At 45.2% G+C, this 24,390-nt stretch overlaps 1 protein-coding gene across 1 annotated transcript in view; it reads left to right on the forward strand.

The window, feature by feature from the left end:
• The window catches only part of LOC144497769 (fatty-acid amide hydrolase 1-like), a 57,757-nt gene that overhangs the window by 6,988 nt on the left and 26,379 nt on the right, over positions 1-24,390 (forward strand). The window contains exons 4-8 of the mRNA XM_078219208.1: positions 76-216; positions 11,457-11,590; positions 12,714-12,920; positions 16,967-17,007; positions 20,231-20,355. Coding sequence (XP_078075334.1) covers positions 76-216; positions 11,457-11,590; positions 12,714-12,920; positions 16,967-17,007; positions 20,231-20,355 — 648 coding nt within the window. The remainder of the gene's footprint in view (positions 1-75; positions 217-11,456; positions 11,591-12,713; positions 12,921-16,966; positions 17,008-20,230; positions 20,356-24,390) is intronic.

Genomic DNA, 24,390 nt, shown 5'->3' on the forward strand with positions numbered 1-24,390 from the left:
TACTTCGGGAATGTATATTAAAATATCATATCAGTGCCGCAGGCAAACTGTGTTTCTATTTTCATTGTTTTGAAGGCTCTGGATGCCACAAAAAAATTCAACTGCATCACTGAATTTCTTCCTGAATGTCAAGCACAACTTGCAGATTTGCATGGTACTAATAAAGGACTCTTGTATGGGATCCCCATCAGTATCAAGGAAAACATTAACTACAAGGTACAGGTTTTTATGGGAAGTGTATTAAATATTGAATGTTGTAAGCTCTCTGAAATTCGGTGCTGGGTCCACTGTTATTCGTCATTTATATTAATGATTTGGATGAAAATATAGGAGGCACGGTTAATAAGTTTGTAGATGACACCAAGATTAGTGGCATAGTGGACAGTGAAGAAAGTTATCTAGGATTGTAGTGGGATCTTGATCAATTGGGCCAGTGGGCTGACGAATGGTAGATGGAGTTTAATTTAGATAAATGCGAGGTGGTGCATTTTGGTAGATCGAACCAGGGCAGGACTTACTCAGTTAATGGTAGGGTGCTGGGGAGAGTTGTAGAACAAAGAGATCTCGGGGTACACGTTCATAGCTCCTTGAAAGTGGAGTCACAGGTTGACAGGGTGAAGAAGGCATTCGATATGCTTGGTTTCATTGGTCAGAACATTGAATACAGGATTTGGGACGGCTTGTTGAAGTTGTACAGGACATTGGTGAGGCCACACTTGGAATACTGTGTAGAATTCTGGTCACCCTATTAAAGAAAGGATATTATTAAACTAGAAAGAATGCAGAAAATATTTACTAGGGTGCTATCAGGACTTGATGGCTTGAGTTATAAGGAGAGGCTGGATAGGCTAGGACTTTTTTTTCTGGAGCGTAGGAGGCTCAGAGGTGATCTTATAGAGGTCTACAAAATAATGAGAGGCATAGATCAGCTAGATAGTCAATATATTTTCCCAAAGGTGTAGGGGAGTCTAAAGCTAGAGGGAAGAGGTTTAAGGTAAGAGGGGAGATACAAAAGTGTCCAGAGGGGCAATTTTTTCACACAGAGGGTGGTGAGTGTCTGGAACAAGCTACCAGAGGTAGTAGTAGAGGCGGGTACAATTTTGTCTTTTAAAAAGCGTTTAGACAGTTACATGAGTAAGATGGCTATTGAGGGATATGGGCCAAACACGGGCAATTGGGATTAGCTTAGTCGTAAAAAAAAAGGGCGGCATTGACAAGTTGGGCCGAAGGGCCTGTTTCCAGCTGTAAACCTCTATCACTCTATGATGTTTGCAGATGTATTCTGTGTTATGTTGCTTAAGGGGCTTAAAAAGCCAGAATGTTTTGGGAAGAATTGGGGAGCGGCAGAAAGGTGGCATAGTGGTATTAGCACTGCTGCCTCATAGCACCAGGGACCCAGGTTCGATTCTCGGCTTGGGTCACTGTCTGTGTGGAGTTTGCACGTTCTCCCCGTGTCTGCGTGGGAGCTTAAAATGGTACCTAGAATGATGACAAGTATTCAGTGCCTTTGTGAGGAAAGGGAAAGCGTGGCGAAGGTGAAGAAAAATATAATGGCTGCTTCCTTAAACAGCAAATTGGATTGACATCGGTACAGGATCTGCATTCATTGAACTATAGAATCCCTACAGTGCAGAAGGAGGCTATTTGGCCCATCGAGTCTGCACTGACCACAATTCCACCCAGGCCCTATCTCCGTAACCCCACGTATTTACCCTGCTAATCCCCCTGACATTAAAGGGCAATTAATCTCGGCCTATCAACCTAACCCGCACATATTTGGACTGTGGGAGGAAACCAGAGCACGCAGAGGAAACCCATGCAGACACGGAGAGAATGTGCAGACTCCACACAGACAGTCACCCAAGGCTGGAATTGAACCCGGGTTCTTGGCACTGTAAGCAGCAGTGCTAACCACTGTGCCACGGTGCCGCCCAAACTTATCCAAATGCTTTTTAAATGTTGCTGTTGTACCTGCCTCAATCACTTTCTCTGGCAGTTCATTCCATGTATGCATCACCTTCTGTGTGAGGAGGTTGCCCTAAGGTCCCTTTTAAACCGTTCCCCTTTGACTCTTCTGCTAGGGTTATCCTTTCCTTTTCTTTTTATAACCTTTCTAATTTTTTCAGCAACTTGAAACAACAGCCATCATTTCGGCCAATATGTTTTGGGCAAGGTTGTGACCTAATTTTCTACCATACTGGGAACTTTAATTCCAGAACATAGAATCCCTACAGTGCAGAAGGAGGCCATTTGGCCCATCGAGTCTGCACCGACCGCAGTGCCACCCAGGCCCTATCTCTGTAAGCCCACATATTTACCCTGCTAATCCCCCTGACACTGAGGGGCAATTTATCATGGCCAATCAACCTAACCTGCACATCTTTGGATTGTGGGGGGAAACCGGAGTACCCGGAGGAAACTCACGCAGACACACGTTCAATCATTAGTTGGAAGCAAATAGCAACCATTTTTTGTGATTCTTTGCAAATGGAACCAAAGGAATCCTAAAAACTAGAAAACCTGCACAGAGGTAAAGGAATTTCCCAATATTGTTGGACACATACAGTAAGGTTGACACACCAAAAGTGAAGAGTGTACAGGCAGAAAGGAAATGGGGGACCGCCAGACACAACAAGAACACTAGGCAGGTAGTAAAGATAGTGCAGGGTCTGGGTCTGGGCCCTGGGTCCATCTCTCTCTCTAACAGGTTTTCCGTCTCGGATACTGTTGGGAGAGGTGGTTACTCAGGGGAATGCAACAAGGGGTGAGGTGAGAGTGACAGACTTGACATCAAGGCCACATTCGACCGAGTGTGGCATCAAGGAGCCCTAGCAAAACTGGAATCAATGGGTATCAGGGGGCAAACTCTCCACTGGTTGTAGTCATACCTGGCACATAGGAAGATGGTTGTAGTTGTGGAGGGTCAGTCACCTCAGCTCCAGGACATCCCTGCAGGAGTCCCTCAGGGTAGTGTCCTAGGCCCAACAATCTTCAGCTGCTTCATCAATGACCTTCCCTCCAGCATAAGGTCAGAAGTGGGGATGTTTGCCAATGATTGCATAATGTTCAGCACCATTCACGACTCCTCAGACAATGAAGCCGTCCATGTTCAAATGCAACAAGTTCTGGACAATATCCAGGCTTGGGCTGACAAGTGGCAAGTAACATTCGCACCACACAAATGCCAGACAGTGACCATCACCAATAAGAGACACTCTAAGAACCGCCCCTTGACATTCAATGGTGTAATCATCACTGAATCCCCCACTGTCAACATCCTTGGGGTTACTATTGACCAGAAACTCAACTGGACTCACCACATAAACACAGTGGCTAAAAGAGCAGGTCAGAAAGTAGGAATACTGCGGCGAGTAACTCACCTCCTGACTCCCCAAAGCCTGCCCACCATCTACAAGGCACAATTCAGGAGTGTGATGGAACATTCCCCACTTGCCTGGATGGGTACAGCTCCATCAACACTTAAGAAGTTTGATACTATCCAGGATAAAGCAGCCCACTTGATTGGCACCATATCTACAAACATTCAATCCCTCCACCACCGATGCTCAGTAGCAGCAGTGTGTACAATCTACAAGATGCACTGCAGCAATTCACCAAAGATCCTTAGGCAGTACCTTCCAAACCCACGACTACTTCCATCTAGAAGGACAAGGACAGCAGATGCATGGAAACACCACCACCTGCAAGTTCCCCTCCATCCCAAAGGAGGCAGAGAGTGGGTATAGATGGGTCTTTTTCTAAATGGAAGTCGGTCACCAGTGGAGTGCCCCAGGGATCGGTTCTGGGACCCTTGCTGTTTGTCATTTTCATAAATGACCTGGATGAGGAAGTGGAGGGATGGGTTGGTAAGTTTGCTGATGACACAAAGGTTGGTGGTGTTGTGGATAGTCTGGAGGGATGTCAGAAGTTTCAGAGGGACATAGATAGGATGCAAGACTGGGCCGAGAAGTGGCAGATGGACTTCAACCCAGATAAATGCGTAGTGGTCCATTTTGGCGGGTCAAATGGGATGAAGGAGTACAATATAAAGGGAAAGACTCTTAGTACTGTAGAGGATCAGAAGGACCTTGGGGTCCGGGTCCATAGGACTCTAAAATTAGCCCCGCAGGTGGAGGAGGTGGTTAAGAAGGTGTGCTGGCCTTTATCAATCGAGGGATTGAGTTTAGGAGTCCGGGGATAATAATGCAGCTATATAAGACCCTTGTCAGACCCCACTTGGAGTACTGTGCTCAGTTCTGGTCGCCTCATTACAGGAAGGATGTGGAAAAGATTGAAAGGGTGCAGAGGAGATTTACAAGGATGTTGCCTGGATTGAGTGGCATGCCCTATGAGGATAGGCTGAGGGAGCTCGGTCTTTTCTCCTTGGAGAGACGTAGGATGAGAGGAGACCTGATAGAGGTATATAAGATGTTGAGAGGCATAGATCGGGTGGACTCTCAGAGGCTTTTTCCCAGGGTGGAAATGGCTGCTACGAGAGGACACAGGTTTAAGGTGCTGGGGGGTAGGTACAGGGGAAATGTTGGGGAGAAGTTTTTCACACAGAGGGTGGTGGGCGAGTGGAATCGGCTGCCATCAGTGATGGTGGAGGCAAACTCAATAGGGTCTTTTAAGAGACTCCTGGATGAGTACATGGGATTTAATAGGATGGAGGGTTATAGGTAGGCCTAAAAAGTAGGGATATGTTCGGCACAACTTGTGGGGCCGAAGGGCCTGTTTTTGTGCTGCAGTTTTTCTATGTTTCTAACCCATTCACCATCCTGACTTGGAAATGTATCATCGTTCCTTCACAGTTGCTGGGTCAAAATCCTGGAATTCCTTCCCTAACGGCATTGTGGGTCAACCCACAGAACATGGACTGCAGTGATTCAAGAAGGCAGCTCACCAGCACCTTCTTAAGGGCGACCAGGTGCTGGCTGCAGAGATGGTGAAGGAGAGAGGGACTTGGATTCCTGAGGCTTTGGGACTGATTCTGGGGAAGGTGGGACCTGTACAAGCTGGACAAGTTCCACCCCAGCAGGACTGGGACCAATATCCTCGCAGAAATATTTCTTGTGCTGTTGGGAAGGCTTAAACTAGTGTGGCAGGGAGATGGGAACCTGAGCAGGGAGACACAAGAGAGGGAAACAAAGATAGAAATGAAAAATGTAAAAGTAGAAAGCAAAAATAGAAGGAAGAGGAAACAAGGGCTTGTAGCAAATAAGTCCATAGTACAAAATAAGATGTGTAAATATGTTAAGACACTAAAGGCACTGGGTGGAATTTTACCGGCATGTCCCCCCAAGGTTCATATGATCCCACCCGAGACCAACGGAGAATGCCGTTCTCCGAGCCTCGTGTCAGTGAAATTCCGACCACTGTATCTGAATGCTTGGAGCAGTTGTAATAAGGTAGACAAATTAACTGTGCAAATTGATCTACATGGGTACGATATGATTGCGATTACGGAGACATGGCTGCAGGGTGACGAAAGCCGGGAACTGAGTATCCAAGGTTTGGTATTTAGGAAGGACAGGCAAAAAGGGAAAGGATATGGGGTGGAATTGTTAGTTAAGGACGAAATCAGTCCAATAGTGAGAGAACATGTTGGCTCAGAGAATCTAAATGTAGAATCAGTCTGGGTGGAGTTAAGAATTAATAAAGGGCAGAAAACATTATTGGAAGTGGTAAGGTAGGGGATGGCATTAAACATTAAATTATAGCTGCATGTAACAAGAGTGGTGCAGTAATCATGGGTGACTTTAGTCTATATGTAGACTGGGCAAATTATATGAGCAATAATACTCAGGCAGATGCATTTCTGAAATGTATACAACATGTTTTTTTTTTTGGCCAGTATGTTGAGGAACCAAGTAGGGAACTTGCTATCCTACATTTGGTATTATGCAATGTGAAGGGGTTAATTAATAATGTTGTTGTGCCGGGCCCTTTGGAACAGACATCATGAAGTGATAGAATTCTTCATTGGGAGAGAAAGTGAAGTAGTCCAATCCAAAACTGGACTTCTAAATTATAAAGGAAATTACAAAGGTATGAGGCATGAGTTGGCCAATATAAATTGGGGAAATTAATTAAAAGGCATGATGGTGGATAGGCTAATACTAAGGGAACAAGTGTATGCAATCCAACAATTATACATTCCATTATGGTGTAAAAAAAACAAGAAAAGTGACCCAATCATGGCTTACAAGAAGAAATTAAAGATATTATTCGTTCCAAAGAGAAGTCATATAAATTTGGTAGAAAAAATAGCAAGCCTGAGAATTGGGAGAAACTTGGAATTCAGAAAAGGAGGACAAAGATTGATTAAGAGGGGAAAAATAGAGTATGTGAGTACACGTGCAAGTAACATAAAAGGAGACTGTCAAAATTTCTGTAAGTGTACAAAAAGAAAAAGATTAGTGAAGATAAATGTAGGTCTCTTAACAGTCCAAAATGGGGGAATTTAAAACAGGGAACAAGGAAATGGAAGAGCAATTAAACAACTACTTTAGTTCTGTCTTCGTGGAGGAAGACATAAATAACTTCCCATAAAGGCTAAGGATTCAAAGGTCTAATGAGAAGGAGGAATTCAAGGAAAATAGTATTACTAAAAAAATAGTCATGATGTGGAGATGCCGGCGTTGGACTGGGGTGGGCACAGTAAGATGTCTCACAACACCAGGTTAAAGTCCAACAGGTTTATTTGGAATCATGAGCTTTTGGAGCACTGCTCCTTCATCAGGCGAGGAGCTCGTGATTCCAAATAAATATGTTGGACTTTAATCTGGTGTTGTGATTCTTTTTACTAAAAAAATAGTGCTGGAGAGATTAATGGGACTGAAAGCCAATAACTCCCAGGGTCTGATAATCTACATCCCAGGGTAGGAAAGGAGGTCATAGAGTCATAGAGGTTTACAGCATGGAAACAGGCCCTTCAGCCCAACTTGTCCATGCCGCACAGTTTTTACCACTAAGCTGGTCAAAAATTGCCCGCATTTGGCCCATATCCCTCTGCACCCATCTTACTAAGTAACTGTCTAAATGCTTTTTAAATAACAAAATTGTACCCGCCTCTACTACTGCCTCTGGCAGCTCATTCCAGGCACTGACCACACTCTGAGTGAAAACATTGCCCCTCTAGACCCTTTTGTATCTCTCCCTTCTCACCTTAAACCTATGCCCTCTAGTTTTAGATTCCCCTGCCTTTGGGAAAATATGTTGACTATCTAGTTGATCTATGTCCCTCATTATTTTATAGACCTCTATCAGATCACCGATGCTCCAGGGAAAAAAGTCTCAGTCTATCCAGCCTCTCCTTACAATTCAAACCATCAAGTCCCAGTACATCCTAGTACATCTTTTTTGCACTCTTTCTAATTTAATAATATACTTTCTATTATAGGGTGTCCAAAACTCTACACAGTATTCCAAGTGTGGCCTTACCAATGTCTTGTACAACTTCAACAAGACGTCCCAACTCCTGTATTCAATGTTCTGACCAATGAAACCAAACATGCCGAATGCCTTCTTCACCAACCTGTCCACCTGTGACTCCACTTTCAAGGAGCTATGAACCTGTACTCCTAGATCTCTTTGATCTATAACTCTCCCCCAACACCCTACCATTAACCGAATAGGTCCTGCCCCAATTTGATTTACCCAAATGTATTACCTCACATTTATCTAAATTAAACTCCATCTGCCATTCATTGGCCCACTGGCCCAATTGATCAAGATCCCATTGCAATGCTAGAAAACCTTCTTCACTGTCCACTGTGCCACCAATCTTGTTGTCACCTGCAAACTTACTAACCATGCCTCCTAAATTCTGAGCCAAATCATTAATAGAAATAATAAGTGACAGTGGACCCAGCACCGATCCCCAAGGCATACTGCTGGTCACAGGCCTCCAGTTTTAAAAGCAACCCTCCACAACCATCCTCCGTCGTCTGTTGTCAAGCCAATTTTGTATCTATCTGACTACCTCACTCTGGATCCCGTGAGATTTAACTTTATGCAACAATCTACTATGCGGTACGTTGTCAAGGCCTTGCTAAAGGCCTTGCTAAAGGTTGATTGGCCATGCTAAATTGACCCTAGCGTCATGGGGATTAGCAGGGTAAATGTGTGGGGTTATGGGGATAGGGCCTGGGTGGGGTTGTGGTCGGTACAGACTCGATGGGCCAAATGGCCTCCTTCTGTACTGTAGGGATTCTATGATTCTATGAAAGTCCATGTAGACAATGTTGACTGCACTACCCTCATCTACCTTCTTGGTTACCCCTTCAAAAAGCTCAATCAAATTCGCAAGACATGATTTTCCACTGACAAAGCCATGCCGACTGTCTCTAATCAGATCTTGCCTCTCTAAATGCCTGTAGATCGTGTCTCTCAGAATACCTTCCAACAACTTACTCACTACAGATGCGAGGCTTACCGGTCTGTAGTTCCAGGCTTTTCCTTGCAGCCCTTCCAAACCAAGGCACAACATTTGTCACCCTCCAATCTTCAGGTACCTCAGCTGGGGCTGTCGATGATTCAAATATTTCTGCTCGGGGACCCACAATTTCCTGGGATACATTTCATCAGGTCCCGGGGATTTATCTACCTTGATGTGCTTTAAGACTTCCAGAATCTCCTTCTCTATAATATGTACACTTCTCAAGACATCACTATTTATTTCCCCAAGTTCCCTAACATCCATGCCTTTCTCAACAGTAAATACTGATGAGAAATATTCATTTGGGATCTCACCCATCTCTTGAGGATCTGCACATAGATGACCTTGTTGATCCTTAAGAGGCCCTACTCTCTTCCTAGTTACTCTTTTGTTCTTTATGTCATGGAGATAGTCGATACATAGTTATGATTTTCCAAAATTCCGTAGATTCTGGCCGGAAAATTGGAGGGTGGCAAATGTAACGCTGCTATTTAAAAAGGCGGGAAGGAGAAAACAGGGAATTATAGGTCAGTTAGCCTATCAGTAGCGGGGAAAATGCTAGAGTCTACTATAAAGGATGTAATAACAGGACATTTAGAAAATATCAATAGGATTAGGCAAAGTCAACATGGATTATAAAAGGGAAAGTTTAACAAACTTACTGGAGTTTTTTGAGGACATAACTAGTAGAATAGATAAAAATGAACCAGTGGATGTGGTGTATTTGGATTTTCAGAAAACCTTTGATAAAGTGTCACATAAGAGGTTAGTGTGCAAAATCAATGCGACATGGATTGAGAACGGGTTAGGGTGGAGGGTGACAAATGTTGTGCCTTGGTTTGATCCTGCAGGGATCAATGCTTGGGCCCCAGCTATTCACAATATCCATCAATAACTTGGATGGGGGGACCAAAAATAATATTTCTAAGTTTGCTGAAGACACAAAAACTGGTGGGAATGAGAAAGGTGAAGAGGATGTTAAGAGGCTTTCAAGGTGATTTATACAGGTTGAGTGAGACGACAAATACATGGCAGAGGCAGTATGATATGGAGAACTTTGAAGTTATCTACTTTGGACAGAGAAACAGAATGGCAACGCATTCTTTAAATAGTGATGGATTGCGAAATACTGACTTACAAAGGGGACCTGGGTGTCCTAGTACACCAGTCACTGAAGGTGAACATGCAGGCACAAGCAGTTAGGAAGACAAATGGTAAGTTGGCCTTTTTGCAAACGGGCTTGAGCACAGGGGCAAAGATGTCTTACTACAGCTGTACAGGACCTAGAAGAGACTACAGCTGGAATATCGTGTGCTATTTTGATCTCCCTCTCTAAGAAAGGGTATATGTGCCAAAGAGGGAGTGCAGCAAAGATTCACCAGACTGATTCCTGGAAGGAATTGTTGTATGAGGAAAGATTGGTTTGACTGGGCCTGTATTCACTGGAATTTAGAAGGGTGGGAGGGGATCTAATTGAAACATATGGAATTCTGACTGGGTTGGACAGACTGAATGTAGGGATGTTGTTTCATCTGGCTGGTGTCTACAATAAAGGGCCACAGTCTCAGGATATGGGATAGGCCATTTAGGACTAAGATGAGGAGAAACTTCTTCACTCAGAGATAATTCTCTGCCAAAGAAGGCTGTGGAGATAAAGTCACTGAATATATTTAGGAAGAAAATAAATTTCTATACTCTAAAGGTGTCAAGGGGTATGGGGAGAGAGCAGGAGTATGATGTTGAGATAGAGGATCAGCCATGATCATATTGAATGGTGGAGCAGGCTCAAAGGGCTGAATTGGCCTTGCTCCTATTCTCGATGGGATGGGTCTGAGAACAGGTCTAAAAGACAGATCTGAAACACTCCCAGTTTCAAGTCCACCCAGCACTTAGAATCAAAATGGTAAAATAGGGCCCTCAGTGTGGGATTTTATGACCTCGCTCGGGCGAGATCGTAAAACCCCGCCTGAGACCAACAGAGATTTCCGTTCTGCGAGCCTTGTCCACCCCGATTCCAGGGCGGGCGAGGCGGTAAAATCCCAGCCTAAGGGTCAATTTAGCACAGCCAATCTCACTATCCTGCACATCTTTAAACTGTGGGAGGAAACCGGAGCACCCGGAGGAAACTCACGCAGACACGGGGAGAACATGCAGACTCCACACAGAGATTCCCCCAAGGCCGGAATCGAACCTGGGTCCTTGGCGCTGTGAGGCAGCAGTGTGAGCTGCCATGTCAACCCCTTCTATGCCATTGGGTTATTCCAGTACTTTTAAAATATTAATTTAGATCCCTGTTAAAGGAGTGAAGGCCATTTAAGACCAAACAAATTGATCAACTCAATTGGAAGGATTTTTTTCTGGGAAACCATGCAAATGAACAGGCGCAATATTATAACTGTCAAACGTTAATTAGCTTGACAATATCAGAGTTTTTGTTCCCGTATTCCCCTTCATTCCATTTCCCAGTGCTTTATATCCCAATAGCGAGTTCCTTTTTGGAGTTTATTGAATCAAAATCTGTTTTCTCGAGGACCTCCCGATGTCAATTAGTCTGCTGCGCTGCAGGTTTTGCAGGCATTGCTCAGGCTAACAGTAATCTGAAGGCTTGGAATCTGTGAAGAAGATATCAAGAATACAAAGCTTGTGATTGGAAAATCATGTTGGGAATATGAGAGAGCAAGAATGCTCCACCGATTGTGGCCACATCAGGGATTTAATTGCGATTATTTGAGAAAGGTGTTTCATGCTTCCAATCACAATTTTTTCTTGTTTACTGTCTGCCACTAGGGGATTTTCCCAGTAACTTCATTGCAGTGTTAATGTAAGCCTACTTGTGACACTAATAAATAAACTTTAAACTTTAAGCCATTTGAGATGTAATATTTCCCAGAGCTCAAATGCTCCTGGCAAAACAACAAACATTAAAATTTTAACTAGGGATCGACGTGTCTGTCTCAACGTTATGCAACCCAATGAAGCAACAAGAATAACGTGTTCTGAAATTTCTTTAATACAGGGTCATGATTCGACTTGTGGACTTCAGAAATTCTTAAACAAACCCGCCAGTGAAGACAGCGTAATAGTTCAGGTGCTGAAGAAACAAGGAGCAATTCCATTTGTGAAAACGAATGTCCCCCAGACATTGTTAAGGTAATATTCAATAGATTGCCATTGTCAGTTGGAGCTTTTAAAGACTGAAAGAAATGTTTGCTCAGGAAGATTGTGGGCTAACTATCAAACACACTGGTACCACTCTGGCACACTGAGGGAGAATTTAGCATTGCCAATGCACCTAACCAGCACGTCTTTCGGACTGTGGGAGGAAACTGGATCACCCGGAGGAAACCCACGCAGACACGGGGAGAACATGCAGACTCCACACAGACAGTGAACAAAGCCAGGAATCGAGCCTGGTGCTGTGAGGCAGCAGTGCTAACCACTGTGCCACCGTGCCACCTTGTAAGGACTCTGTCAGCCACTACCCTGAGACGAACTCAGATTTGGACAGGACTGACACTGTCCTTTACCTTGATTGACAGTCCTGACCACCCACTTACTGCACCCAGGATGCCAGGCCCTTCCCACCTCACTGCTCCAGGCCCCCAATTCCACTTCACATCCCACCCCCCTCAACACTCACTTACCTTTGCTGGTCCATGCAAGCTGTCATTCTCCTGCTCCCCTCCCTGGTGCTGTAGAGTTCAGCAAGGAAAATAGTTGACCTTTGTCACAAAGCTATCTGTTCCAAGCCACCCTTAAACAAATCTAAAATAGATGCGTCGAGATTCTTGTGAGCCACTGATTTCATCTTAAAGGTAAGCCTGTATTGAAAAACAGGTTTTATGTGAATCAGTCTTCATGGCATGTAAAAACAATACAAGAACAAACACCCCCACAGGCTGGCATGAGGCCTAACATGTCACAAACATGCCATTGATTTTATCATTACATCTCAACCTGCTCTGGGGAAATGCTTAATTCAGCCTGAACACCACATTTCCCTATCTTACGGGTCCTTAAAATAAATCATCCCAACAACCAACGTTTCTTGTGGAATGTTTACAAGGTGACAAGTGGATAGAAAAGCCCACTGAGAACTTAAAAAACTATTGGTTGGCATCTGTGGCTATAAGAACTATCCCTTCCTGAGTTATTAAATTATGATACTGTAGGCCTTTCGAAGCGTTAATGGGGAGGTGGAGCCATTTTAGGTTTCCTGTTACTATTACTGTTACAGATCACCCACTAAAGAATGTATTTTGCTTTGCAACAGCTTTGAGTGCAGTAATCCTATTTATGGACAAACTGTCAATCCACACGATACGAAACGATCGGCAGGCGGGTCCTCTGGTGGCGAGGCTGCCTTAATAGCAGCAGGCGGCTCCATCCTCGGCATTGGAACAGACATTGGTGGCAGTGTTCGCTTCCCAGCTGCATGCTGTGGAATCTGTGCTTTCAAACCAACTGCAAACCGGATAAGGTAAGAAATCTGTTTGCCGCTATCATAGGAACAGGCCTCTGAAGCCTATCCCATCATTCGGTGAATTAATTAGAGTCACAGAATCATAGAGGTTTACAGCATGGAAACAGGCCCTTCGGCCCAATTTGTCCATGCCGCACCTTTTGCTTAAACCACTAAGCTAGTCCCAATTGCCTGTGTTTGGCCCATATCCCTCTATACCCATCTTACCCATGTAGCATTCTAAATGCTTTTTAAAGACAGAATTGTACCCGCCTCTACTACTACCTCTGGCAGCTTGTTCCCAGACACTCACCACCCTCTGTGTGAAAAAATTGCCCCTTTTGTATCTCTCCACTCTCACCTTAAACCTATGCCCTCTAGTTTTAGACTCCCCTACTTTTGGGAAAAGATGTTGACTATCTAGCTAATCTATGCCCCTCATTATTTTGTAGACTTCTATAAGATCATCCCTAAGCCTCCTATGCTCCAGAGAAAAAAGTCCCAGTCTATCCAGCTCTCCTTATAACTCAAACCATCAAGTCCCGGTAGCTTCCTAGTAAATCTTTTCTGCAATCTTTCTAGTTTAATAATATCCTTTCTATAATAGGGTGACCAGAACTGTACACAGTATTCCAAGTGTAGCCTTACCAATGTCTTGTACAACTTAAATTGGTGATCTGCAACACGACTCTATTCACCCACCATTGATTCATTATCATTTGGTACCCATACCTCATTAGAAGTCTTTTCTATCTCCGTCTTGAGAGCTCCAGTCATCCAGAAGCTTATGGGGGCGGGAACAAAAGACTTGTTCTAGTCTTTGTGTAAAAGAGTGCATCCCAATTTCACATCTGAATGGCCCAGCGCTACCTATGTTCCCTTGTTCTTGATTTCCCTACCAAAAGAGGTCATTTCTATCAAATCACTTTAAATACCTTGATCAAAATACTCCCTCATTTTTCTGTGCAAACTGTCCCGAGGATTTGCCCCTCGAAAGCCTAAGTTTCTCCCAGTGAAACATACTCAAATTTACGCACTTACTCAAAGGGAATATATCCTTCCTGAGCTGTTGATAAATTCAACTTTGTTCTGATATCTGTAAAGACCAATAATTTCAAGAAGAGATTTGAACTTTTTGTTATTAAGAATGACTCATCAAATTTTTACACTTCAGATCTTTTACTGTAACAAATGACTAAAAGAATTTCTTCTTATACCAAACTTATACTTTAAATGACCAGCACAAACAATTCATTTTTACTTATGATACACAGCACTCTCCACGAAGATAATGTTCTCATGGCAAATGGTTCACAGTGGCTCTTAGTTTCCAATGGATTGCTTCCTTTACACTTGATGTGGCGATGCCGGCGTTGGACTGGGGTAGGCTCAGTAAGAAGTCACACAACACCAGGTTAAAGTCCAACAGGTTTATTTGATAGCACGAGCTTTTGGAGCGCTGCTCCTTCATCAGGTGAGTGGATGATGAAGGGGCAGCACTCTGAAAGCTCGTGCTACCAAATAAACCTGTTGGACTTTAACCTGGTGTTGTGAGACTTATTACTGCCCTTTACACTTCATCAGCCAGGTAGCCTCCAGTCTCAGAACTGACTTTTACTGTAAGGGTTATACTATAGATTCTTTCCTCTAGCTCTAAGTGAGGAAAATACTCCCGCCTCTTCTAAATCCTTAGAAACTTGGTCTTCAATCTGAATGTGGTGAACAATAGAGTCATTATTTTCTCTTATTTTAGGTGCAGGCCTGGTTGCTTCTATTTTCTGCTTCCTCTGTCTCTCACATGGTTACATACCACACAAGACAGAAGTGCCATCTGTCTATGATACTCATGGAATTTATAGGGAAGCTTGTAACCTGATCTCAAAATGGTTTAGTGAGAATCTCTGGCACCCCCACCATATGTTTCTCAGTGGTGGGAGGTGGCCCGTTGTTGGCTGGCCCACTATTATAGAGTCATAGAGGTTCCTCTATGCTTTCAGCCCAACTTGTCCATGCTGCCCTTATTTTTAAACCCCTAAATTAATCCCAATTGCCCTCATTTGGCCCATATCCCTCTATACCCATCTTACCCATGTAACTGTCTAAATGCTTTTTAAAAGACAAAATTGTACCCGCCTCTACTACTACCTCTGGCAGCTTGTTCCAGACACTCACCATCCTCTGTGTGAAAAAAATGCCCCTTTTGTATCTCTCCCCTCTCACCTTAAACCTATGCCCTCTAGTTTTAGACTCCCCTACCTTTGGGAAAATATATTGACTATCTGGCTGATCCATGCCTCTCATTATTTTGTAGACCTCTATAAGATCACCCCTCAGCCTTCTGGAGAAAAAAGCCCCAGTTTACCCAGCCTCTCCTTATAACTCAAATCATCAAGTCCCGGTAGCATCCTAGTAAATCTTTTCTGCACTCTTTCTAGTTTAATAATATCCTTTCTATAATAGGGTGACCAGAACTGTACATGGTATTCCAAGTGTGGCCTTACCAATGTCTTGTACAACTTTAACAAGATGTCCCAACTCCTGTTTTCAATGTTCTGACCAATGAAACCAAGCATGCTGAATGCCTTCTTCACCACTCTGTCCACCTGTGACTCCACTTTCAAGGAAATATGAACATGTACTCCTAGATCTCTTTGTTCTGTAACTCTCCCCAATGCCCTACCATTAACTGAGTAAGTCCTGCCCTGGTTCAATCTACCAAAATGCATCACCTTGCATTTATCTAAAGTAAATTCCATCTGCCATTCATCTGCCCACTGGCCCAGTTGATCAAGATTATCAGTGGGATTTCTGTTTGAATCAACCCCTATCCCCGTAACCCAGTTCATTTACCATGGCCAATCCACCTAACCAGTGGGAGGAAATCATAGTATCCGGTAGAAACCCACACAACATGGGGGAGAATGTGCAAACTCCACACAGACAGCCACCAAGATTGGAATCGAACCCGGATCTCTGGCGCTGTCAGGTAGCAGAGCTAACCATTGTGCCACCATGCCACCCAGGGTTTGTTGTTCCTTTATTATGACCTGTAACTTGCACATTTTCAAATTTATGATAATATAAAGAAATTGAATGGAAAAAAATAAAAATAAAACTGTTTATCAAGTGCAATTTATAGTAATATACTAATATATCTTCAGCACCTGTGCAAAGGTTGCAAACTAAACCCTACAAAAAGATACAATTACATTTTAATACACTGTGGATAACTAGAGAGGGAGGTCTTGTGGCTCAGGAGTAGCACCTCTGCCTCTGAGCCAGAAGTTCTGGATTCAAGTCTTGCTCCAGGACTTGTTGCCGACAAAAGGAATGTTCATTATGCGCCAAAAAGGTTACTAACCGACCGGGTAAACTTTCCAACATGCCCAAGGCAGGTAGTAAGAGTGGGAGAGATTCGTGGGCAGCCATGTTTGATGCTGAGTGATGCCCCTCAAGCTAGAACCACTTGTGCATCTCTTTGTGGTCCCTTGTGGACTATGGCTAATTTTGGACGGATTATGGAAGAGGTTAGGAACAAAATAAAATTAAACAACAAGGTATATGTGGCATTTAGCTATGATAAAAGTAACAGTATGGCCCCTGACCAGCTGTTTTGAGATTGGATGCTCTGATTTGTGCAGGTTCTTTCTCTCCTGCTTACAGGGCCCAATTCTCACATTTTCACTCTTCAAACGAGTGCTCTTTTAACATTGGAGAGGAAAATGGAACTCGGGTCAGATAACAACTATCCCACCTCATTAGCATTTACTTGCATCTACTGCAGGCACATGCTGTTGGTTTCAAACATCTTACGTCTAGAGTGGAAAGCACTTTTTTCTACATATAAAACATGCAAGGAGTGAAAGTCGATGTTTCCACCAATATATTTGGATAAAACTTATCAGAAGATCTGTTTTAAGAGATTACCTTTAGAAGGCAATTTATTACTCATTCTGGAGGCAAGAATTGCCTGGCTGCAATGAGTTGCTATTGACTAGGCAGCTCATATTGATAAGGAGGCTGCTTTATTCATTAACATAATAATATATTTCCATTTCATACAGCAAAATTGGATTGTCAGGAAGTTTGCCTGGACAGAAAACCTGTGAGTGTCTCCTCTACATAAATGTTGTTGCTGTTTAAAAACCGTATCATCCTATGTTCCATTCCTGCCTTTCTCCTACATCCGGGTGGAATTTTCCATCCATTTGCACCAGCTTCCTCCAGTCCCGCTGCAGTGAATGAAGATTTGGCTGAGTGCCAAATTCTTCATTTCAGTGTTAGCGGGGCGTGAACAGCCAGAAAATTCTGGCCATCATCTCCTTTCATCAGACTGAACTACCTCCACCAACAGAGAACCTGGTAGCTTCAAACTATAGTGCTTCAAAACATGTGCTCCATAATTATCCTAATATCTTTCCCATTAGCACATCACTGAAAACCATTTTATATGCAAGGCCAAAATAGAATAAGAAATAGGAGCTGGAGTAGGCCATTTGGTCCCCCAAGTCTGCTCCACCATTCAAGGCCTTGGCTTATCTTCTATCCCAACTCCACCTTCCCACACTATCCCCATAACCCTTCATTTTCTTAGGACCTAAAATCTACTGATCTCTGTCTTGAATACACACAAGAACTGAGCATCCAAGGGTCTCTGGGGAGAGAATTCCAAAGATTTGCAATCTTATGAGTGATAAAATTTCTCCTCATCTCAGTCCTAAGTTATTCTGATGCTGGATTCTCCAGTCAGGAGAAATGTTTTCTCAGCATCTACTTTGTGGCCCCTTAAGAATTTTATATATTGTTTTCAATAAGCTCACTTCTAATTCTTCTGAACTCCAGGGAATATATGACTAAAACTTAGTCACTGATGTAAAATTGCTGAGAACATACCGGTGAAGGCACAGGGTAAAGAAACACTGAGGGTGGGATCTTCTGGACACGCTTGCTCCAAGTGCAGAAAATCCCACCTGAGGTCGGCTGACCATTTCGTGTCCCATCCGCTATGATTCCAGTGGTGGGCGGGACAGGGAAACCCTGCCCTATGGGTGGGATTTACCTTACGATACGATGGCAGGAATAGCCGATCCCGCCGACAGTGAGTCCCTGCTGCAAGTCCATGGTTGCAGAGGTTGTGCACCACAGGAAACCCCATTGATAGCGGCGGGACTGGAAGATCCCGCCATTGGCGGACTGCAGGTGACACTGCAAAGCATACCATGGAGGGATGGAAAATCCTGCACAATGTTGCTCTGCAATAGTGCAACATGACTTTCTCATAAAGGTGAGATGTTTTGATGCCTACCTAATGTCCCTGAGAGTGTTTCTGACTTTGCGTCATCGCGTCAAATGGGTGACAGTCAATTGGCAGCTCATTTTACATCAATGGAAATAAAAATCAGGAGAAATTCGGGTTGGGCTGATCTGATGTCAGGCTGTTTCCTATTATCTTCTCCATCGCTTCAAAGAGGAAAATCGAATCTCAGTGTTGTGTCAAGTTGTGTGGCAAACTCTAAGATAATAGTAGGGTTCTGATGGAGTTTGACATTTAGCTTTGGTTATGCCTGGCAAGTAGATTTCCAACGGGTGGGATTTCTCTTCCAATCCGCGTGTGTCCCGCTGTTGTCAATGGGGTTTCCCATTGAATGTACCCCTCACTGCCGGGAAACCCGTGGCAGGGGTGCGTTGTCGGCCAGACTGTAAGACCCTGTTGACGTGAATGGGAGCAAGTGTTTGGCATGTGTTTTGGCTGGATATTTAGACTCAGTTTGGTGTGGGTCAGGCAGTGGTCTGTCTAGCAGTCAGCTCCCCCTCATAGCACCAACCTTTCCCTTCTGTCTGACAAGCACACAATCAAGGAGATGCCAGGGCTTGGCTCTGGAGCATAATCTCAAGATAAGGGGCCCATCATTTAGGATTGAGATGAGGAGAAATTACTGGTTGTGATTCTTTGGAATTCTCTATCCCAGAGAGATGTGGATGTTCCACTGTTGAATACGTTTAAGGCTGGGATAGAAAGATTTCGGGGTCTCTCAGGGAATCAAGGGATATGGAGCGTGTGTGGGAAAATGGAGTTGAAACTCAGGATCAGCCATGATTGTACTGAAGTGTGGAACAGGCTCGACGGGCCGTATGAGTTATTCATCAAATCATAGAGTCCATACTGTGCAGAGGGAGGCCATTTGGGTCTGCACTGACAACAATCCCACCCAGGCCCTATCCCCGTAACCTCACGTATTTACCCTGCTAGTCCTCCTGACACTGAGGAGCAATTTAGCATGGCCAATCAACCTAACCCACATATCTTTGGAGTGTGGGAGGAAACCCACGCAGACACAGAGGAGAACATGCAAACTCCACCCGAGGCTGGAATTGAACCCGGGTCCCTGGCACTGTGAGGCAGCAGTGCTAACCACTGTGCCACCGTGCCTGCTCCTATTTCTTATGTTCCATTATTTTCAATCCTATCTCTCTAGAAATGAATCATAGAATCCCTACAGTGCAGAAGGAGGCCATTTGGCCCATCGAGTCTGCACCGACCACAATCAGACCCAGTCCCTATTCCCGTAACTCCACATATTTACCCTGCCAATTTAGGGTCAATTTGGCATGGCCAATCAACCTAACCCACACATCTTTGGACTGTGGGAGGAACCCGGAGCACCCGGAGGAAACCCAGGCAGACACAGGAAGAATGTGCAATCTCCACACAGACAGTGACCTGAGGCCGGAATTGAAACCGGGTCTCTGGTGCTGTGAGGCAGCAGTGCTAACCACTGTGCCACTGTGCCGCCCAGCACTTTGTTCGATTTTGCATTTTTATGGCCTTATTAATCTGTTTCACTACTTTTGGTGATTTATGTATCTATTCTCCTGATCTCTGTTACTTTAACCCATTTAGACTCCTATTTTCCAAGGAGTATGTGCTCTCTATTGTCTCCCACCAAAATGGATTGCCTTGCACTTATCTACAATTAAATTAATTTGCTAGTTACACACCTAGGTGCAAGATTATTAATGCCCTCTGTATTAACCACAGCACATAGGGCGGGATTCTCCAGCCTCCCAACCACGGGTTTCTTGCTGATGGGAGGAGGTGTATTAACTACAGCACACAATTTGCTGTCATCCACAAATTTTGAAGTTATCCTTCTGATTCCTGTTGCCTCTTTCACTAATGGGCTGGAATGTCATCCAAGATTATGCTCCCTAATACACGGGTGGGGCTTGAACCTGTAATCATTTTAAATCTAAAGATATATCATTCAACATTTTGAGTTATTTAACAATGAATCCTATTTTTGAGTGATATACTTATTGTTTTCTAGTTGAGTCAATGGTTGGTCCACTAGCCAAAGATGTGGATAGCTTGGCATTGTGTATGAAAGCTCTATTATGTGAAGACATGTTCCAGTTGGATCCCACAGTGCCACCTATCCCCTTCAATAATAAGGTAACTTACCTAACAACAATTGCTTGCATTTATTATTGCACCTTTCAGGTATCAAAGTGCTCCAAAGCACTTCACATAAGCGAAATAGATTCTGAGAAATAATCGATCCAAGACAAATATTAGGTTTGAGTGAGGTGACTGAAAGCACCGTTGAAATTGTAGTCTTTAAGGGGGATTTTGAAGTTGCTGAGAGATTGGATTTCTTAAGAATAAACCAAGATGGCTGAAAGCTCTGCCACTTGTCATGGTGCAGAGGGAGTGCTGTACAGAGCTGGTAGTCCAGCACAAGACCAAAAGACATAGGCAGGTAGCATGTAGGGCCGGAAGAAGGGACAGAAGTGAAGGGATTTGTAACAAAGGCAAACATTTTGAGTGGAATTTGAATACCACTCCCCTCCCCAGTCCCTCCTGATTTGGGAAGTCCAAGAGCTTCCCACAACGATAAGGGCCGCCCTTGCTAGAAATAGTTCCTTGTCCTCCACGGCCACCTTCTCTCACCATGCAGGGCCTGCCTGATTGTCCTTAATGAGCTCAACCGATTTACCTGTACATTGGGACTTCCTCCCTATGCTATTTGCTCCAGGGTTGGCTGCAGTCCCTGCAACGGTCACTACTCCTGATTGCATTAATGGATCAGCTGAAGATCCGCTAGCCTGCTGATTGGCTGGCAGCTCTTGGAGGTGAGATCTTCCCTCTTAAAGGTATGCAAGACCCATAGGCAGTTAGTTAACTGCCTGATTGACATTCCTTCAGGGATGCTGAAAGTAGCCCCCAACTTTCCAGTTGATGGATGGGGCTGCTGCTGTGGCTATTAAACCCAGCACTTAGAATTTGATGCCTTAGGAAATTGAGAGTCAGTAGATGCTGATGAGCACAGGGCTAATTAGAGAATATTACTTAGAATTGATAGGGTCCTGGACCAGAAACTAAGGTATATTATGAAGCCAGACTAGAACCCAGCAATTTTTCTATTTAGGCATAAATGTGAGGAAATGATTCCACTGACAAAGTAGGGATCTTTTAGAGTGAAACAAGCTTTATTTAATAACACAGTTTAAATATAACTCTAACAAATGAAACAGCTTAGCCATTAATAGTTGAACAATATTTAAAATGGAAGGAAGCAACTTTACTTTCTAGTTTATGACTGTTCCAGTTTCAAATAAGCCACATTCATGCATAACTCAAATCCACTTTTAAATAAATACAGTTAGCAAACCCAGGCATACTTGCTTGAACATTTGTTAACAGCCTTGGAGCTTTCAGGGTGAGAGAATGGGGGCAATTCTCCCAAAAGTGCTGAATTGGTGGGAAAACTGTTCTAAATCATGACTGTTTTCTCAGTTCAGCTTCACACTCGAATCGCCCCACTCTGTCACTGCAGAGGTCCGAATCGCGAATCTCATTGAAAATCGGGGGGGTGGGGGGAAGTTTTCACGCCAGAGTCTGACAGTTCTAGAACTCTGTGCATGAGCAGTGGCCCCGATCTGTCAGTCTCCCCATTTGCTGGCCAGCCCGGGACCTCCGCAGTGCTGCACCTCCAGCACCCCCCCACAGACCGATCACGGCCCCCACAACAATTCCCGGGCCAGCCTTGACTACCCCCCCCCCACCCAGAAGCACCTCAATGTCCAGCCCATCCCCTCCAGCAGTGGCGATCCCCCCACCCCCCTCACCCGGCAAACCCTCCCATCCACCCCCCTGGGAGGCAGGCCCCCCCCAGCCTGCCCCAATTGCTGCCCTCCCTCCATTCTAGACCAATCGCCATGCAGAGTGGCAGTGGGACCCCCACCCCCACCGATCACCCTTCGGCCCCTTCCACAGTAGGCCCCACCCCCTTGGCACAGCCCAATGCCCGGTGGCCAGTGCCAAGGTGCCCAGGGTGCACCCCACCCCCCCCCATGCCCAGGGTGCACCCCACCCCCCCCCCCCACTGCCCAAACCTCTGAAGGGCCCTGATTGCTTCCCCTTCATTCAGTTGGGGTCTCCCACTGGTTCCCTGAACATGGGGAGCTACTCTAAGGCCCACTGGAATGAAGTACTCCTGGTGGGGTGGGAGATTCAATCGGTTCCCGATAATGACATTGAAAATACATTAAAACAAGATTCAAATGACTTACCTGTCTTCCCGCTGGTTTCCACATGGTCTGGTCTCCGACTGTTTTCCGGCTCTGGGAGATGTGCATGCTTTCCCGGCGCATGTGCAAATCCCGGAACAAAGCCGGCGATGCGCATCTCCCACCGCGACACGCCAGAAAAGTTGCAGGTCGGGATGGGAGAAACGCCCCCAGAGTTTCAGAAGCCTGCAAAATCCTTCTAACTTCAACCAGCCTTCGGCTGCAACTAACTGCTTTCTGCAAAAGCTTTTTTCTCTCTGCTCTCGCCCCGGCTCTGCCCATTAACCACATAATTACATGATCCTGTCAATCACTCAAATTAGAAATCCCAGGGAAACTTAAGTAAACAAATGTCAATTAGCTCTAAGATAAAGGCAAAATGGATGCTGGAATCTGAAACAAAAACGGAAAATGCTGGAAAATCTCACTGGGTCTGGAGAGAGAGAATAAAGTCAACGGGCCTGATTTTACCATTTTGAGTCTAAGTGTCGAATCTGGGCGTCAAATAGATCCGAGCCCGGAATCCTCTTTCCAGCGCGCCCATGCGCGTTTTGCTGGCTCCGGTCCGATTTGCGCTGTGGGCGGGGCCTAGCGCTGCCGGAACGATCGGAGCTCTGAACTGCGCATGCGCAGTTCGAAAAAAAATCTGAAGCAGCGTGCCCGGGCGGGGAGAAAAAATCAGAGAGAGCGGCTCTCTGACCCAGATCACCTGGGGTCGACGGGTGGCAGGGGGGTGGGGGGGGGGGGGGGGGGGGGGGGGGGGAGGTGGGAGGAGGAGAGGGGGCGGGACTCAGATCACCCTCTCGGGGGGTGGTGGGAGGAGGAGAGGGGGCGGGACTCAGATCACCCTCTCGGGGGGTGGTGGGAGGAGGAGAGGGGGTGTGGCGGGTCCATCTGGCTCACCAAGTCAGTTACAATACTGCGTTCAGCATCCACTGAACCATCTTGGAAAAAAAGGATAATGGCATTAGGGTTCTGCATGTAAGCCTTGCTTATGCTAAAAATTATATTCTTGGTGTCGGCAGCCATTCCTGATGTTACAGTATTGATAACACCAGGAAGATCGACCAGTACCATTCATTATCCTTTGTATCCAAGATGGTTCAGTAGATGCTGAACGCAGTATTGTAACTGACTTGGTGAGCCAGATGGACCCACAAGGCAGAAGGACTATCTTTGTGTTGACCAAAGTGGATCTAGCTGAGGAACATACAGCTTACCTTGTTAACGGAAGGATGGTGGAGGGAGACAAGCGATCGAGGTAGGATGGGGGTGTGCTCTGCCGGGGGGCCCTGCCTCCCAGGGGGGTCTGATCCCAGGTGGGAGGGGTCTGCCGGGGCGGGGGGGGGCGGCTGCCTCCCAGGTGGGGTCTGATCCGGGGGGGCGTCTGCCGAGGTGGTTAGCGGGGGGGTCCGCGAAGGATGGTTGAGGAGGATGGTGACTTCACAAGGGCAGAGAGGGCTTCGGAGATTCCGCTGCAGAATAGAAATCCACTTCGGACTTTTATTCGGCAGGTCGCTAAAAGCACGGATTCGGAACAGGCCAGAAGACGGTAAAGTGGGATTTGGCGGTAGAGTTGGGCGCGCGGTTCATTAAGTCGATTTAAATGCATGCTAATGCATTTAAATCGTCGGTCCGCCCGATTCGGGCGCGGGCCGGACCAGCGCCCGAATCGGGTGTCGGTAAAGCCGCGATCTGCTCGGAATCGGGTGCAGATCGCGGTATAGGCCCGACACCCAACATTACCGCGATTTCGCGCCCGGAGTTTTGGTAAAATCGGGCCCAATGTTTCGAGTCTGGAGGATGTTTCGATGGACTCTGATGATCATCCAAACTGAAAACATTAGCTCTATTCTCTCTCTCCACAGATGCTGTCAGACCGGCTGAGAGTTTACAGCATTTTCTGTTTTTGGTCCAT

The sequence above is a fragment of the Mustelus asterias genome, chromosome 8 (genome assembly GCF_964213995.1).
Source record: "Mustelus asterias chromosome 8, sMusAst1.hap1.1, whole genome shotgun sequence".
Lineage (NCBI taxonomy): Eukaryota > Metazoa > Chordata > Chondrichthyes > Carcharhiniformes > Triakidae > Mustelus > Mustelus asterias.